Below are 19,106 nucleotides of genomic sequence, written 5' to 3'. Positions count from 1 at the left end.
TCAAGGCCATCCTTGGCTACATAATGAGTTTGAGGCCAGCCTGGGCTACACGAGATCTTTTCTCAAAAACACAATGTCTTGGCGACAGCTCAGCAGCTTGACAGCAGCACCTTGGGTTGCTGGGGGCAGGGAGCACATGAGGAGGACCATCATTGGAGGGTTCAGTGTGAGGTTCCAGTTTGACATGACCATAAGCAAAGTAAATATGGTATGGGGCTTAGCCAAAGTGGCCTTTGTACTGTGATTCTCAGACATACATTCCTGGGGCAGAAAGAGGGAACAGTCATGGACAAAATAAAGTTCAGTCTGTCAAAGCTTCTATCCTCGGTGGGGAGATGCTTCTAGGTGTTTGTCTTCAAGAGCTTGAGGGGCCTGAACTCCCCTTAATTATCCTAGCAAAAGGGCAGTGGAGGAGAATTGCCATAGAGCCAGGCACTTGGTATCAGTGAGGTCACCCCATTGTTTCTCTAGGCAAGATAACCAACAGTTCCTTTGGTCTAGGCCCAAAGGTGGGCTGGGAGCTGGATATGTCTAACTCTGTCCCCTATGGAAGATTCCCGTGAACTTCCACAATCTTCTTCATTGTCTCACATCCCTCAGGGTCAGAAAGTTCTTCCTGATGTCTGACTGTGTCTCTTTCACTATTATTAATCATGCCTGCAAAGCCAGCTCTTTTTCCTGACATCCCTGTGTCTAATAATGACATCATTAGTCTTCCAGTCACGGCTGCTGCAAACTTCAGAGTCATCTTCCTTTCTAACTCTCTCTTCGAGTATTTTCCAAACCCTAACTGGCTTCTGGAGCTTTCCCAGCCCACTCCTCATAATTCCTTATTTGCATATGTCTATTTTGTATCTGCAGATTTCTTCATTGGAAAATATCACCCACCCAACCTTTGTCTCTGGAATACATGGCCATTTTGTACTTCCAATACCCTCTTCTCGGGAAGCCTTCCTTGGTTTTTCTCTACTGAGTCTGGGCTTGCTGTTGTCCAGGATAGCCTAACATTTTGTCATCTCTCTCCAGCATAGCCCTTTTATCTTCTTGGTGAACACTTACTAGGACCACCTCTGTGTAAAGCCCTGGGTCAGATGCTAGAGATCCACAGATGACTAGTACCTGATTCCCCCCACGTTGGAGACCACACGGTAGTCAGGGAGATGGAGACTGAAGCAAACAATTTCAGTGCAGTGTGATAGCTGCTTTCCTGGTGGTACCCAGGGTGTTAAAAAAGCCCAATTGAGAGGCATAACCCAGAATAAAGAGTACAGAAAGTCTCCATGGGAATGTGGGGATTCATATGAGTAAGTGTTAGCCAGGAAGAGAGCTTGAGGGTGGATGAAAGGAGACTCTAGGAGAAAGGAACAGTTTGTGTCAAAATAGAGAGACCTGATAGCTCTGTTGTATGAGAGGCGGTTCCTGTTAGACTACAGGCCCCATGAGGATGGAGCCACACTTAAATGACCCCTGTAGTCTTCTCATTCAGTCTTACTTGTGGTAGATGCTCAACAAATGTCTGTGGAATGCAGCCATGTTTAAGGGCAATGAAAAATACTGAGGTTCAGTGCCATGGACAGATCACACAAACACCTGCAGTTGGAGGTAGGCCAACCTGTGAGCTCATTTGCACACATTTACATAATGAAGCCAACTTCATTTCCCTGGGGGTCTGAAGGCTCTGCATCATGGGGGATCCAATCAGTCCTGGTTTGGGGGGTTGGGAATGGAAGCTGTAAGGGCCAGAGACCCATCTTGAGGACTCCAGGAAAAATTTCATTTTTCCTTTGCTAAGTACCTCTTTCTTTTCCTTCAGGAGCCAGTGGTCCTGAGCCTGCTGAAGTTAGGATTCTGCCTGGTGGTGGGGATCATGACATCGAGGATGGGACACCCCGGATGGTGAGTGGTAGGAAATCTGGGAGATGGGGGTTAGATTCAGATTCTCAAATCCAAATACTTGGTTCAAAGTGACTCACCCACTTACTGGCTTTGCAACCTCACCATTTTGAGCTCCATTTTTTCCTGGTCAGTGTGGATAGTATCTGCATTACAGGATTTCAGCGGGCTTAGAGACTTTGAGGCATGCACAGTACCTGGTGCATCACTAGTCCTTGGGAAATAGAGATGAGCTATGGACTTCTGGAAGAAGCCAGAGCAGGATGGTTGTGGGGAAGTGATACGTATGGGGAGGAAGGGAGATTCAGTCTTAAGAGGTACTGCTGCTGTCTGGAGTCTTTGAGACTGTCATCTCCTTCTAGTCAGCAGATGGCCCAGGAGCTGGCCTGGGATGAGGGAAGGCTCCGTCTGCCAGGTGCTCCGTCCCTGTCCCTCCTGCTGTCACCTCCTCCTGTCATAGCTCCTGTCCTGGCAGCTCCTGGAGCCCTGATTGGAGGCAGCTCTTGCTGAGAGCTGACCTCTCTTGTCCTGTAGCCTTGGCAAGCCTGGGATGGGGGCCAGAGACACTGGTTCCAGAGCTGCTTCTCCACTGGCTCCCTGCCTTGCTGGCCCACTGTTCCTCGGAGGAGGAACTCCTGGGTTCCACTCTCAGTCCGGTGGTCAGATGTGCCTGGAATAGCCAGCATTCCTTTTCTGGAGTCTTTTCTCCCTTCATGATGCCCCTCCTGTGGAGAGGGAGCATAGTGGGGCATAATAGGGAAAAGGGGGAAATCTCACTGGGAAACCAGCAAAGGAAGGAGTCAACTCAGGTTTGCCTTCCTAACTCAGTCCTGGGGGGAGGAAAGGAGCCTGCAGCCAGATAGAAGGCAGTGGATGTGGAGGGAAGAGGAGGGTTTTTCTGTGGAGTGGTGTGGAGATGTAGACTTGAGTCTTGCATCCTTTTTCATCACAGTGCTGGGCACTGTGACCCTGAGGCCTGGCATCTGCAGCGGTGGCATGTGGGATAGGGTTGGGGCACGGGGATGGCTCTGGATCAATTTGCTAAAACCCTGCTTGTTAAAAGCTAGTTCACCTAATGACTGGTTTCTTTGAATATGTTGTATGTCTGGTTGGGTCTCTTTTTGTTTTTGATAATCTAAGGATATTTAAAAGCCCATTTGGCTGAAAGCATTTCCTCTCGTGAATAAGTATTTATCAAATTTGCAGCATTTGATGAATAATGGGATTATTTTGTGCCCTTCTGTCTTTGTCTATCATGACTGTTTTAAGGACTTTTCAGCCCATGTGTGGAAAAATAGCATAATAAATCATAATAAATTGGTATGCGTTACCTACAGGGTACCACAATGCTTAATGAAAGATGATTTTAGGTGAAGTGCCTGTTGTTCAGTTCGAATCCCTTTTCTCCCTATTTTCTCAGGAGGTTCCTGGGGCCTGGCCCCCAACAGTATGAAGAGCCTTTGCTGAGGCCATGAGGGGTTACCATGGCGACCGAGGCAGCCATCCCCGCCCAGCCCGCTTTGCTGACCAACAGCATATGGACGTGGGCCCAGCTGCCAGGGCCCCGTACCTGCTGGGCTCCAGGGAGGCCTTCTCCACCGAGCCCCGCTTCTGCGCCCCAAGAGCTGGCCTGGGTCACCTTTCTCCAGAAGGGCCTCTGAGCCTGAGCGAGGGTCCATCAGTAGGTCCTGAGGGAGGGCCAGGGGGGGCCGGGGCTGGGGGAGGCAGCAGCACCTTCCCCAGGATGTACCCCGGCCAGGGCCCCTTCGACACCTGTGAAGACTGTGTGGGCCATCCACAAGGCAAGGGTACCACCCGCCTGCCTCCCACACTTTTGGATCAGTTTGAAAAGCAGTTGCCTGTTCAACAAGATGGCTTCCACACACTCCCATACCAGCGAGGTCCAGCAGGGGCTGGGCCTGGGCCCGGACAGGGGTCTGGCACTGCCCCTGAGACCCGCAGCGAGAGCCCTAGCCGCATCCGGCACCTGGTTCACTCTGTGCAGAAGCTTTTTGCCAAGTCCCACTCTCTGGAGGCGCCGGGGAAGAGGGACTATAATGGGCCGAAGGCCGAGGGAAGAGGCGGCTCTGGGGGAGAAAACTATCCTGGCCCAGGCTCTGGAGGCCCTCACACCTCCCACCACCACCATCACCACCACCATCACCACCACCACCAGTCCCGGCATGGCAAGAGGAGCAAGAGCAAGGACCGCAAGGGGGATGGGCGGCACCAGACCAAGGCCACGGGCTGGTGGAGCTCTGACGACAATTTGGACAGTGATAGTGGCTTCCTGGCGGGTGGGAGGCCCCCCGGGGAGCCTGGTGGGCCCTTCTGCCTGGATGCTCCAGATGGGTCCTACCGGGACTTGAGCTTCAAGGGGCGTTCAGGCGGGTCAGAAGGCCGCTGCCTTGCCTGCACTGGCATGTCCATGTCACTGGATGGACAGTCGGTCAAGCGAAGTGCTTGGCATACCATGATGGTCAACCAGGGCCGGGATGGATACCCAGGGTCTGGGCCAGGCAAGGGACTCCTGGGTCCAGAGACCAAGGCCAAAGCCAGGACTTATCATTATCTGCAGGTGAGGCTTTGTTGGGTGGGGAACCAAGTTCTGAGTCCTCACCAATCTGGGCAGCTGGGAAACAGTGGGCATGGTTGGATGAACCCAGCTGTCCCTGTGTTGGAGGGCTTGGAGGCAGAGAGGCTCTGCCTCTGACAGCCTGAGTTCCCTTTGGTGCCTCATTTTCCTCGTTTGTGCAATGAAGGGAACCTTAATCTGTGTGCATCAGTGCCAGGAAGACTTCTTATTGACCTTCTGGTTTGGACAAGATGTGCTGACCTCTGTCTTCTGAAGTTGAAGGCAGCATATGGTTAAGGAATGGTAGTGGATAGGATAGTGTGGTGCTCCCTGCTGCACTGCCCTTGAGCTAAGAGCTTGGCATTTTGAAGCAGTCCTCCTGCCCCAAGCCCTTCCCTAGACCTTTTCTGCTCAAATCTGGATGATCTCATTATTGGAACGTGAAGATCAGTTTCCAGAACATACCTCTACTTGGGTTTGTCATTCTGGTCTACCTGTGGTGGGACAGCCCAGGAAACTATGGAGGAGCCCTGGGTGGGGAGGGGGGCATCTTGAGGGTTTTTCTAGACTGGAGCACAGTGGAGTCTCAGCCCAGTTGTCCTTCCAGGCAGGGCTTCCTGAGAATGGATGGTGCAGATGATGGCTGAAATGTTATTCGATCCTGTCCTACCTAAACTCTGTGATCAAAGCTAAGAGGAACTCTGACCCCTCTCCTCAGAGCTTTTATACCAGCCTCATCCAACTCGTTGAATTTGTGAGCACCCCTGTCATTTTAGGAGGAAGAGTAAGTTCAAGTTTTAGAGGTCCAGCAGATTTAGGGTTATTGCCAAAGCCTGCATTCTTCCTAGGTGGTTAATCTACAGTCATTCTTTGAGCGTTTCCTGGGTGCTGTGGATACAGTGGCAGACACCTGCTGCTGAGAGCTCACAGTTTAGAGGGGATAGACCAGAAAGCAGATGGAATATACTCATGTGCTATGACAGAAGAGAATCCTGGGCCCCCTTTGGGAACACAGAGCAAGTCTTTCACTCACCTGGTGACGGTGGCCAGGGGTAGCTTGTGAAGGCTTCTGGAAGGAAGATTCACCAAGTTAAATCTCTGTGGAGGAGTTGGAGTTAGTCAAGTGTAGATTGAAGGTGTTCCTGACAGAGCCTATAGTATGATTGAAGGTATGGAGAGGTGAGCTTGTATGGGCCTTTAGGGTGACATTGGCTTTGCTGGTAAGTTGTACATTTAGTGCTCTCCTGGGAGATCTCATGAGAGCCCCAGGGAGCAAATAGGACCATAGCAGAAGCGGGAAGAGACTTCTGGGAGGCAAGTTATGTGGTTGGCTTTAGATTGCTCCCTGCCAGGGTGCTCTAAGTTGAGAACTGAAGGGTGCAAGGAGGGAACACTCATCCTTCCTCTCCTGTAACCAGACCTGGCTCTCTCCAGAGCCTTGCCACCATTTTGCTGTTCCCTGCTGCTTCTCCAGGGCTGTCTTGACCTCCCTGGGGGCTTCCTTTTTAACATGCACCTCACAGTGTCCTGCAGAGGAGCAAGGAGCTCTGCAGTGGCTGTGGAGTGGGAGCCCTGCAGTGTGGCAGAGCGTGCCCTGGCCGTCCCATCTGCTGGCTTCCTGCCATTCCTTTCTAGAGGATGGGGGCAGGGGTGATCCTCAGGGACTGCAGGTTCCAGAGCATCTTGGCACAATGTGGGTGGATGGGGGCGGGGAATCTGAGCCTATTTGTGGGGGAATCAAAAGGTTGCAGGAACTTTCCAGACAGCCTGGTGCTCTCCTGGCATAAAAGCAGAGAGGCTGGTCCTATCAGAACAGGTATCTTCACTGGACTGCCCCCTCCGTCTCTCCCTTTAAAAAAAAAAAAAAAAAAAGTCTTATGTAGCCTAGGCTGGCCTTGAATTCACTGTGTAGCCCAGGTTGCTTCTACCTGCTTCCACCTCCCAAGTGTTGTGATTACAGCAGGAATGCTTTGCTACCCCAACTTCCCATCCATTTTTTGAAGCTGAGTTGCTCTCTTGCTGGACACCAGTCTGTCCATGAGCCTTTTCTGGATCACTGTTCCGGCTCTTAGAATCTTATTCATCTTGTGATGAATAAGTATAGTGCCCTGGGCGCTCACTGAACCTGCTCCTTCCTGGGATGTTCCCTGTCCCCTTCCTGTACTCGCCTCTCCCTTAGTCTCCCTTGCTCAGCCCTTCTTGGAGCCCCCATTCTTGCTCTGTTTAACTTCTTCCTTACAAGTGTTTTAAATTCTCGCTGCCTCTCCCAACCTTCTCCTAATAGATCTCAATCTTCACAGCACAAACGACCATCATGGACCCCCCCCATCCCAGGCTGATCCTTCATCCCTCCACTGCCCCTGTAGTTAAGGACTACCTTGGCTGGCTTTCAGCCTGAAAACATTATCACAGTTGCTTTTATACTAAAACATCTTTCCTCAACCTCATCCCCTCCCCATCTTCCCTTTCTACCTAAATTCTTGGAGCGTAGATTCCTTCTTCCTTCACTTCCCCCTACCACAGTCAAACTTCCACGTCCTGTTCCTGAAAGTGCCATGGCAGTGGGTCTCTGGGCACCCATCTCCCCACAACACCTTCATTGCCTGTAATAGCTGTCAGCGTTTACAGAAGGCTTTCTGTGTTCTGGGTACTCGGTATTGGCTTGTTTAATCTTTCCCACTGACCTTCTGGTGTAGGTGTAATTACTATTACTACCAATTTGAAGACAAGGAAACTGATGCTTAAAACTTCATCTGCTTTGCTCAGGTTCAACTAGCTAGCAAGTAATGGGGCCAGAATTTGCACTAGGTTGCCTAACTCCGGAGCGTGAGTTACTAACCTCAGAGCGCACTGTGGCATTTGCCATAATCGACATTTCTTCTTGAAATGTCTCATTTCTGTGACATGGCATTCTCCTGACACCCCCACCCCTCGGCCCACTCCTTCTCAGGTGTGTTCACAGGCTCCTCTTCCTTTCTTTGCAGTCCTTTTTAGAATGCCACTGGGTCTTTGCTCAGTTGTCTTTTTCCTCTTCCTCCTGGGGGTGTCTCCTTCAGTCCTGGGGACCCAGCTGCCATCTCTGACTTCCACATGTCTGCCTTTGGCCAATCTCCCTCCGTGAACCCCAGAACGAAACATACAACCCCTTCTCAGTTGTTGTAGGTCAAACTCCAGGTTCTCAACTTTAAACCTGTCACCTCTCCCCAAACCTGTGTCTGGGGTTCTGTGGCTCAGTGAACAACAGCATCTTCCTCCTCACCACCAGGTCTACAGCCATCAGCCTTCTCAGTCATCCTGGACTCCTCCCCGCCTCTTCCTTCCCCCTCTAATCAGGCGTGCTGCTGCTCCTTAATGCTCATCTCCATCTCCTCCTCGTCCCTCATTCTCATTCTCTTAATTCAGGCCTCATCATCTCTTGCCTGCATCATAGCCTCAGCCTTCTAATTGGTTTCCCTCCTGCCACTTGAGCCCCTGCCTGGGTCCTGGTCTTCCAGCCATCTAGCTTTGGTCCAGACTGGAATGCTTGGAGGTGCTCCCTGCCTAACACCTTCTGTGACTCCTGTGAGTCAGAGAATAGGGAATGGAAACAGGTTAAAAGAATGGAGGTTGGGACTGGAGAAATGGCTCAGCAGTTAAGAGCACTGACTGGTTTTGCAGAGGACCTGGGTTTGGGTCCCAGCACCCACATGGTGGCTAACAACCATCCGTAACTCCAGTTCTAGGGAATCCGACACCCTCTTCGGGCCTCTTCAGGCGGTACACAACACTGGTGCACTTATACACATGCAGACAATATACCCATACACATAAAATAAAGAGGTATAGGGCCAGGCGTGGTGGTGTACACCTTTAATCCCAGTACTCGGGAGGCAGAGGCAGGCGGATCTCTGTGAGTTCAAGGCCAGCCTGGTCTACATAGTGAGTTCCAGGACAGCTGGGGCTACAGGGAGACCCTGTCTCAAAAAGACAAAAAAAAAAAAAAAAAAGAGGTGTAAAATGTGACTGAAGGTGATGTTGCATCAATGGGCATATGATTGACAGGTCACTTAGGTCTCTGCTCTTCATCTTCTTAGCAATTGGTATGTCACATCCCTAGACTCTAGGTGACTTCTATTGAGCAGAAGGTCCCCGAAAGATGATGCAGTGTCTCCCACAAGGGAGGGGGAATGGTCTGAGACCTCTCTTCTGAGTCCTCTGTGCACGCTCTTGAATGTGACCTGCATCCCAGAGGGCCAGAGTGCCTCCCACTGGCAGTGTGGGGAATAAGATCCTTGCCTCTAAGCTGACTAGGGACATGTCTGAGAGATAGAGGCCCTTGTCCTTGCAGGTGCCGCAAGATGACTGGGGGGGTTACCCCACGGGTGGCAAGGATGGGGAGATCCCCTGCCGCAGGATGCGGAGCGGCAGCTACATCAAAGCCATGGGGGACGAGGAAAGTGGAGACTCGGATGGTAGCCCCAAGACGTCTCCCAAAGCACTCGCTCGGCGCTTTGCCTCGCGTCGCTCCTCCAGCGTGGACACAGCCCGGATCAAGTAAGGACGGAGAGAGCCGGGTGGTGGGGTCAGGGAGCTGACTCTGAGATCCTGATGGAGCTTTGGGTTTTGGTTAGGTAGTTCCATGTAAAGTAGAGTGATCCCTGGTCACAGTGTTTGAGTGTTTTTTAGTCCTTTTACAGAGTGTCCTGGGAGTCTTTTGGGGGGATTCTGGGATGTAGACCATGATCAGAGGCTCCATTCACCGTCTTCAGTCTTTTAGCAGACCCCCATTCTGACTCTAGAATTTGACTTTTCAGCTGCTGTGTCCCACCCCGGATCCACCCCCGAAGCTCCATCCCTGGCTACAGCCGTTCCCTCACCACTGGACAGGTAGGGAGAGACCCTGTGTACCCAACGGAAGAATGGGAAAGGGAATTCAGTTCTGTGCTCTGTCTAGGCCTTAAAATCAGAAACCTGTCTTGGGACATTTAGAGCTGACATAGGCTGAGAATCCCTGAGAACCCACTGAGCATGCTCACAATGGTGAACTTGTGACCGACGACAGCCCAGCCCACCCCAGGTGAAAGGTCCAGCCAGGCAGAGGCAGAGCTGAAGTCTCCAGACCATCTGGGGCTGAGTTCTGTTGCCACTACCTCTACCCCCTTGGGACCACCAGCAAGAGACCTTGCCTTTCCTCATCTTTGACATGACAGTAGTAGATCAGGAGCAGTAACACATACTTAATCCCAGCACTCAGTAATCTTGGCATTAGGGAGGTGGAAGAAAGAAGATAATGAGTTCAGGGCCAGCTTGGGCTACATAGTAAGACTCTAATCTCAAAGAAACAAAACCAAAAGACAATTGTAGTGTTAGAGAGCTCTCAGGGGATTTGTAAGCTCAGTGGAAAACTGTGTTCACACACAAGGTGCCTGGCCCTAAGTTGTGTTTTTATAAAAGAGAGTTTCCAGTGCTGGGAATGTAGTTCAGCTTGTAAAGTGCCTACCTAGCATGCACGAAGCCCTGGGTTTGACCCTTAGCACTGCAAAAAACTGGATGAGATGGTACATGCCTACCTTAAGGTCAAGGTCATCTTCGGCTACATAAGGAGTTCGGGGCCAACCAGGGCTACATGAAACCCTGTCTCAAAGGAAAAAAAAAATGTGATTTCTATACCTGAGTGTAGGCCTCCCTCTTAATTAAATGGAGGCATGGTGGTTTGGTATTTAAGTGTAGGAAATGGGGTTGAATACAAGCTGAGCTACTTACTAGCTGAGTGACCTGGGGCAAGTTACTTGACTTTTTTGAGCCCCTGCTTTCCATATTTAAAAATAGGCATCATAATAGCATGCTTGGCACATAGCCAGCACTCCATAAAGGTTAGCTATTTTTTGCTGTTTGCTTGTGGGGTGGGGGCACAAAAGCCATGCAGAAGACGGTCCACATTGGCTCCCATTGTGTGCCAAGGCAGTCTCTCAGAATTCCTTTGTTCCGTTTCTTGAATCAGGGAGTCTGATTTGGCACAGCTGTCTTTTTGCATCAGGCTGGCCCGTGGTCCTAATCTTACTAGTTAATACCGAGTCTTCGTGTTTCTTGACCACTGGCAACACTTAACATAGTTGATGACCCTCCTTCCTGAAACACTTTTCTTAGGTGGCTTTGAGGACACCACACCCCGACATCTCCCCCTCAGTCTCAGGATGTCACCGCTGGAGTTTTCCAGGGCTCTGTCCTGCACTGCTTTCTACACCCACTCCTAGGTGATCTCATCTAGGCTTGTGGCTTTGAATATTATTGAGAGCCTGATGACTCCCAGATGCATAACTCCAGCCCAAAGCCTCCCCGAGACACCAGGCATGTACATGGAACTGCATATTGAATCTCACTTGGAAGTCTAGTGCACACACCAAGCTGATCCATCTTCCTCCTCCCCTCCAGATCGCTGCTCTACCCGCTGCCTTTTCCTTTTTAGACAATGGCAATTTTATTTTTCTAGGACTTTTGGTCTAAAAGCCCACAATCAGTCTTTCCTATTCTTTTTTCTTTTCCTTTCTTTTCTCTTCTGGTGCTGGGAATTGAACCTAGTGCTTTGCCCATGCTGAGCATACAACATACTCTACCGCTGAAGCTCCTGAAGTCAGTCTGACTCTTCTCTCTGTCACACATCCCCGTATCTAGTCCTTCTGTGAATCCTGCCCATGGTATATCCAGGATCCATCCACGCTTTGCCACCTGCACTGCAAGTCACTGCCAGCTTTGCCTGGGCTGTTGCACTGTCTTCTGGTTGGTCTGCTGTGTTTGTCCCAACTCAACTCATTCTCTGTCACTGGAGCCAGAGCCATCATTTGGAACTATAACCACACCTGTTTACCCTTCTGCTCAAAACCTTCAAGTTGCTCAGAGTAACCATCCAGGACTTTACTGAGGTTTACAAGGCCCTACATGAGCTAGCCACTGCTTCTTCAGGTTCTCCTGATGCCGAGCGCCGCCCCCCCACGTTGACCCTGCCTGTTCCACAGATACCACAGGTGGCTCCAGCCTTAAGACTTTGCTAAGATGCCTTTTGCCTGGATGTCTCCTTCCCAGACTCTTCACTTTTTTTTTTTTTCGGATCGTTCCAAATGTTCTAAATTTTTAATCTAAACCTTCCAAACATTTCCCATTCCTCGCCTTCCTCCTCCTTTTTTCTCTTCCTCCCACTTTACATTATCTAACAGTGTATATACTTGGCATATTTCTCCTGGAGGTGTGACTTAGAATCTTTGCTTTACAGAAGAGGAGAGAGGTTTAAAGCACCAGAGATACTACCTTATTGTCTCTAACGATGCTTTTCTCTTTGAGTGGAGCTTTTGTTTAGTATTTGCCTTGAACGTCTTTTTCCATCTTTGGCTTTAAAGCTTTCCGTCTCCTATGTTTCAGGTATGTCTTCTGTAAATAGTTTATGGCTAGATTTGATCTTACACCCTTTTGACAACTGCCTGAGAGTTTTGTACATTTATATTTATTGTGATTGCTGATATGCTTGGATTTATTTCTATCATTTTTATTTTGTGTTTTCTGTTTATCTTGAGTTTTAATTAATTAGTTAATTATTTACATTTATTTTGTTTGTTGGGATGGGAGTGGGGGTGCCAAGGTGCACGTGTGGAGGTCAGAGGACACTTGAGGAGGAGTCAGGTCTCTCCTTCTACTGTATGGGTTCCAGGGATTGAACTTAGTTTGTCAGGCTTGGTGGCAAGCGCCTTTATCCGCTGAGCCATCTCACCTGCCCTTTCCTTTTTAGATGATGCTTAGATGATGCTTCTCCCTCTGTCTCTTTGTCTCGGTTTCTCTCTCTCTCTTTCTGTTTTTAAGATAGGGTTTCACTATGTACCCTAGGCTGGCCTATAACTTGCTGTGTAGCCCAGGCTGGCCTTGAACTTGTGACAGTCCTCCTGCCTCAGCCTCCTGAGGGCTGAGATTACAGGTTTATGTCACCACACCCAGCAGGATTGATGCTTCTCCCATTCCTTTGCAGCCTTCTTTGGATTGATTGAGTTTTCTTTATTCTCCTCCCTGCCAAATCAAATCCCACGCTGGTTTGACAGTTACATATTCCATTTTATTCTTTATGGTTACCCCTATAATTTTAATGTGCATACTTGACTTAGTCTGAAGCTAACAAGTTTTCCCACTCTCACTCTGAATAATGCAAAGTCCTCAGGGCACTTTAATTTTGATGACCTCTTCCTTTCCTTTTTTAAGGAATAGAGATTTATTTTGGGGCAGGAGGGGGTGGTTCTGGCTCAGTGATGGAATACTCGCCTAGCACGAACAAGGCCCTGGGTTCTATCCCTATTGCCCACATGAAAACATTATTTTCGCACAATTCTGGATGATAGAAATGTAGTATTAAGATGTCAGCTTCAGTGCTTTCTCCTACTTAGTGACTTATGTTTTCATGTTGTTTAAGAAAAGGCAATTTTTGTTATTTCTTATCTATTTATTTATTTATATGTGTGTATGTATGTGGTCACATATATGCCAAGGCATGTATATAGAGGTCAGAGGACAATCGTCAGGCTTGGCACCAAGGACCTTTACTCACTGAGCCATCTCACAGACCTTTTTTTTCCTGGTCTTAGGGCCTCACACATGCTAAAGCAGCACTGTACACTGAGCGATATCCCAGAAATCTTTTGTTTTTAAATTTGTTATTGATTTTTATTTATTTTGTGTGTGTATGTGTGGGGTATGTGTATATGTGTATGAGTGTGTACATGCTAAAGTGTGTATGGAGGTCAGAAGATAACTTGTGGGAGTTGATTCTCTCTTTCCACCATTCAGGTCTTGGGGATGGAATTCTGGTCATCAGGATTGGTGGCAGGATTTTTTTTTTACCTGCTGAGTCATCTTGCCAGCTCTTAGAACTCGTTTTACTTTTTACTTTAAGACAGGGTCTCACTAGGTTGCCCAACTTGGCATTGAACTTTCCATTCCGCCTCAGCCCCTTTAATAGCTGGTTTGACAGGCCTGCACCAGGCCTTGATGAAACATATTATTAGCTGGGTGTGGTGGCGCACACCTTTAATTCCTGCACTTGGGAGGCAGAGGCAGGTGGATCTCTGTGAGATCAAGCCCAGCCTGGTCTATATAGCAAGTTCCAGGCCAGGTGGAGCTACAGGGAGACCTTATCTCAAAAAGATAAGAAACAAAACAAAACAAAAAAAACCCTTATATTATTATTTTGAGTTTTTCATATTTTATTTATTATTTTTATTTTATGTATATGAGTGTATTGCATGCATATGTCCTCAAAGGTTAGAAGAGGGTGTTGAATTCCCCTGGAACTGGAGTTACGGATGGTTGTTAGCTGCCATGTTTGAACCTGGGTCCTCTGCAAGAGTAGTCAGTGCTCTTAACCCCTGAGCCATCTCTCCAGCCCCTTATTATTTGTTTTGAGACAGGATCTTTCTATGTACACCAGGCTGGCCTTGAACTCACAGAGATCCGCCTGCCTCTGCCTCATGAGTCCTGGGGTTAAAGGCAGGAGCCGCTGCAGCCAGCAAAACATTAAATTTGATGGGAGTTTATTTCATCAAACTTTCTCTTTTTAAGAAAATTTTGTTTTGAAGTAAAATCTGTCTTTGCCTAATCCAAGATCACAAAAAATTGTTTCTTGTATTTCATTTATGTATACTGTTCATTTTGAGTTTTGGGGGGAGGGAGAAGTATATGACATTTTATTTATTTTATGTGTATGAGTGTATTGCCTGCATGTATGTAAGGGTGACCATGTCGTGCAGTGCCTGAGGAGGTCAGAAGAGGATGTCAGTTCCCCTGGAACTGCATTTAACAAATAGTTGTTAGCCGCTATGTGGGTGCTGGGAATCAAACCTGAGTCCTCTGCAAGAGCAGGCAGTGCTCTTAAACCACCACCGAGCCATCTCTCCAGATTTTTGGTTTTTGATTTTTGTTTTTTGAGACAGGGTTTCATGTAGCTCAGGCTAAATAGTTAAGGATGATCTTGAACCCCTAATCCTCCTGCTTCTGCCTCCTGCATGCTGGGATTATAGGCTGCACCACCATGTTTGGTTTTATGCAGTACTGGTGATTGAACCCAGGGTGTCATGCCTGCTAGGATGGCATTCTGCTAAATGAGGCAGGCCCCAGCCCCTTGTTAGAGTTTTTGCTATTACTACTAAATTATGTCTGCCCCCATCTCTCCCTTTTTTTCCATGTCAGTATGACTTCTTCTATGAATTCTTTCCTCCTAAAGAATATCTTTTAGTTTTCCAGTGACTTTCTGTTAGTAGCATGCTCAAACTGTTTGATGTAGTTTAGCTTATTAGGGGAGTTCCACGTCAGCGTTTATTCTCTCTCAGTATTCTGAGGATATTTCTTGGTCATTTGTCCTCCATGGATTAAGAAATCTGTTGCAACATAACTGTCTTCCTAAGTCTTTCCATATTTCTGGTTGCTGTTGAGATTTTGTTTTGACTTTGGTGTTCTGCATTTTTACTGTGGTATTTGCGTGCGTGCACGCATGCTCCCTAAATCTGATTTGTGACTTTCATCAATTTTGGAAAATTCTCCCTCATTACTACTATTTACCTAGTACGTTTTTTTCTGGCCTCCATCCCTACCTTGGAGCTATGGCCTTGTACAATACCAGGCAAATACTCTACCTCTACCATGGAACTATATTTCTTGGCCTTCCTTTTTTCTTTCTTAAAATTTTGTTTTTGAGATAGGGTATTGCTAATTTGTCTAGGATGGTTTTGAACTCACTTTGTAGCCCAGATGACTTTGAATTTATGATCTCCTACTCCAGCTTTCTGAGTGACTGGTGTTACAAGCCTGGTTTATGGGTGCATGTCTGGTTTTATGTGGTGTTGGAGGTTGAACATGATAGCCAGGTTGTGCATGATAACCAGACACTCTACCTACATCCCCAGCCCTTGCCCATTACTTTTTCAGATTTTTTTTCTGTTTTCTGTCCCTGTACACCCTCCCCACCCCTCCTCCTTTCCCTCCTCCTCCTCTTCTTCCTCCTCCTTTCTCTTCCTGGAGCTCCCATTATATGTATGTATGTTGCCATGCTTGATGTTGGCTCACACAACTCTGAGGCTTTTCTTGTTCTAGTCAATAGTTTGGGTTTTATTTTTCCTTTTTTTTTTTTTTTGGATTGGGTAATTTATATTCATTCCTCTTCAAGTTTATTGATCGTTGTTATTTTTTTGTGGTCTTTTTGAGATGGGCTCTTCCTGTAGTCCCAGCTGGCCTGGAACTTATTATGTAGACCAGGCTGGCCTCTCAAAGATCCACCTGCCTTTGCCTCCCAGGTGCTGGCACTAAAAGTTACCATGCCTGGCTTCTGATAACTTCTTTTCTTTTTTCTTTTTCCTTTTTTTTTTTTTGTCTTTTTGAGACAGGGTTACCCTGTAGGGGGCTGGCCTAGAACCCGCTGTGTAGACCAGGCTGGCCTTGAACTCACAGAGATCTGCCTGCTTCTGCCTCCTGAGTGCTGGGTTTAAAGGTGCATGATCACTTCTTATGTTGAACTCCTCAACGAAAATTTTCATTTCAGTTATTGCACTTTTCAGCTCCGGAAGTCACATTTGTTTCTTTGAAAAAAGTTTTTTTCCTAAAGTTGTGTTTATGCTGGGCGTGGTGGTGCACACCTTTAGTCTCAGCATTTGGAAGGCAGATTTCTATGAGTTCAAGGCCAGCCCTGGTCTACATAGCGAGTTCCAGGCCAGCTGGGAGCTACAGGGAGACACTGTCCAAAAAGACAAAAAAAAAAAAAAAAAAAGTTGTGTTTGTGTGTGGGTGTGTGTGTGTGTGTGTGCGTGTGTGTGTGTGTGTGTGCGTGTGTGTGTGTGTGTGTGTGTGTGTGTGTGTGTGTGTGTGAGACATGTATATGTGTGGGCATGCACATGTCATGAGACGAGAAGAAAATTTTGTGGACTCAGTTCCTACACCCTTTATGTGAGTTTTGGGGCTGGAACTCAGGTCTCCAGGCTTGCAGGGCTAGTGCCTTTACCGCTGAGTTGTCTCACTGGCCCCACATTTGTTTTTTCTTACAAAAAACCAAAAGGACCTGAGAGGTGGCTCACAGTTAAGAGCATGTGCCACTCTTGCAGAGGACATGAGTTCAGTTCCTAGCACCCATATCAGGCAGCTCACAATTACCTGTAACTCTAGGTCCAGAGAATCTTCTAGCCTCTGAGGTCCATAACTTAAAAAATAAAAATTAATCTAAAGGAAATAAGTTGGATATGGTGATGCATACCTGCCTGGAAAGATGAGACAGGAAGATCTTGAGTTCAGTACCAGCCTGGACTCCATACTGTGTTTAAGGGTAGCCTGGGCTACATGAGACCCTGTCTCAACTCCTCCCCATTTCCATCTCTTTTTTGTGACTTGTATTCATGAAGTCATTGTTGTCGTTCTTGCCTTTCTATCTTTAAACATGATGTCCTGTAGCTCTTTAAATATGATTATAATAGTGACTTTGTAGTCTTTGTGTGATAAACCCAACATTGTGAGACCATTTATATTTTCTTTATTTGCATGGCATAATATTTTGTTGACTACTGAGCATTTTAGGTAATACAGTGTAACAACTCTGGATTCTTTTTTTTTTAACCTCCTAGAGATTGCGATTGCTCTGTTTATTGTGTTGTTAATCCTGAAGTAAATCTGTGAAATGTACCTTCCCTACAGCATGTACCCTCTGATGTTTTCACTCAATTTGTTTTCTTTTGCATTTTAAGCCTTGTTTCCTACAGATAGGTTGTGTCTGCATACCTTTAGTTTCAGCCAAAGATGGGTCAGAAGTTTTGCTAGTAAGGTTTGTTTCTGTGAGGTTTCCCCTCTCTGCCTGTGGTTCTGTGTGAGGGAGAGGAACGCCAGGCTGCTCTCAAGCTTTTCCTGGCTTTCATTTGTCACCAGACTCCCTTGTGTCTTTTGTGCACATGTGTGCAGTCTTCCTTACTGAGAGATGTGGGGATGGCTCAGGGCCTCTCTAGTCTGTGCTGTGCATTCACCCAGCCTCCATTTAACCCAAGATAAGGTCTCAGACCTTTCTCTGTCTCATTCCTAGAATTCTCTGTAAAATATTGGGCTAGGGCTGGTGATATGGCTCGGTTGGTTTAAAAAAGTACTTGCTGTGCAAACCTCATGACCGAGTTCCATTCCTGGAGCTCTGCATAATAGTGGAAGGAGAGCACTGACTCTGCCAAGTTATCCTCTGACCTCACACGTGCACCATGGCATGTGGACACACACACACACACACAAACACACACACACACACACATCATACCCACACCCATCATGCACATTCATACTAAATAAATAAAAATATTGGAAGCCGACAGACTCATAAGCCCGATTTGCAGTGCAGCTGGCCTCCCTGTTCTTGCCCTATAACTGACAATGTTTCAGATTCAGTGGAGGCCCCTGGCAGTGGGAGCTGGGGTTTTTTGTTTGGTTTGGTTTTTAAAAATTTTTTTTAGATTTGAGACAAGGTTTTACTATGTAACCCTGGTTGTTCTGAACTCACTATGTTATCTAGGCTGGCCTCAAACTCACAGATCTGCCTGTCTCTGCCTCCCAAGGGTTTATAATGTCATCACGCCTGAACTATTGCCTCATTTTTAAAAATTTTATTTATTATTTTTATTTTATGTGTATGCGTGTATTTCCTGTGTGTAGGTAAGTGCACCCATGTCATGCAATGCCCTTGGAGGATGGAAGAGGCTTTCGGATTCCTTGGAACTGGAGTTACGGACAGTTGTTAGCTGCCATGTGGGTGCTGGGATTTGAACCTGGGTCTTCTGCAAGAACAGCCAGTATTCTTAACTCCTGAGCCATCTCTCCAGCCCCTGCCTCATTTTTTTTTAATTTTATTTTTTTGATCTTTTTGAAACAGGGTCTCCCTAGAACTCACTATGTAGATCAGGCTGGCCTTGAGCTCATAGACATTCGCCTGCCTCTGCCTCTGAAGTGCTGGGAGTACAGGCATGTGCTGCCATGCTTGGCCCTATTGCCTCATACTTTTAATTTAATCTTCCTTGGGCTTTTTTTTTTTTTTTTTTTTTTTTTTTTTTTTTTGAGATAGGGTCTCCTGTAGCCCAGGAACTCACCACGTAATGGAGGATGACTTTGAATTCCTGATCCGTCTCCACCTCTAAAGTGCTGGGATTTTAAGCTTTCACCACGGTGCTTGGCCAGTTTTATCTTTTAAGTTTTAAAACTTTTAGACATTGTTTAATATGGGGTGCAGTGTAGTCCCAGGTACTTGGGATAATGAGGCATAAGAATCCTTTGAGCCTGGCTGTTTGAGGTTAGCCTGGGCAACATAATGAGACTTGTCTCAAAAAAAAAAAAAAAAAAAAAAAAGAATATAACTTAGCTGAGCATGGTGGTAAGCACCTGTAATCTTGTCTTTTGGGAAGCAGAAGCAGGTGGATCAGGAGTTCAAGGCCAACCTTGGTCACATATAGTGCGTTCAAAGCCATCCTGAGCTACATAACAAATGTATCTTAACAAATAAACATATAAGCCTTAAACCAAATCAAACAAAATAAGAAAAACAACCCCTCCCACCAAAACAAAATAAAAGGTACAATGTAGTTTAAAATAGATTTTTTTAAAAATAATTTTTATTTGCTGGGCG

General features: G+C 47.1%; 1 protein-coding gene across 2 annotated transcripts in view; it reads left to right on the top strand.

The window, feature by feature from the left end:
* Dlgap3 (DLG associated protein 3) overlaps positions 1-19,106 on the top strand; it is a 74,121-nt gene that overhangs the window by 21,828 nt on the left and 33,187 nt on the right. For both annotated transcript variants that reach the window (XM_008829235.3, XM_008829234.1), the window contains exons 2-5: positions 1,814-1,896; positions 3,314-4,471; positions 8,796-9,001; positions 9,262-9,334. In XM_008829235.3, coding sequence (XP_008827457.1) covers positions 3,365-4,471; positions 8,796-9,001; positions 9,262-9,334 — 1,386 coding nt within the window. In that variant the 5' untranslated portion in view covers positions 1,814-1,896; positions 3,314-3,364. The remainder of the gene's footprint in view (positions 1-1,813; positions 1,897-3,313; positions 4,472-8,795; positions 9,002-9,261; positions 9,335-19,106) is intronic.

This window comes from Nannospalax galili, unplaced genomic scaffold (assembly GCF_000622305.1).
Source record: "Nannospalax galili isolate Female #2095 unplaced genomic scaffold, S.galili_v1.0 scaffold473, whole genome shotgun sequence".
NCBI classification, from domain to species: Eukaryota; Metazoa; Chordata; class Mammalia; order Rodentia; family Spalacidae; genus Nannospalax; species Nannospalax galili.
The sequence above is the reverse complement of the archived record's forward strand: the minus strand, read 5'-3'. Positions and strand labels throughout refer to the sequence as shown.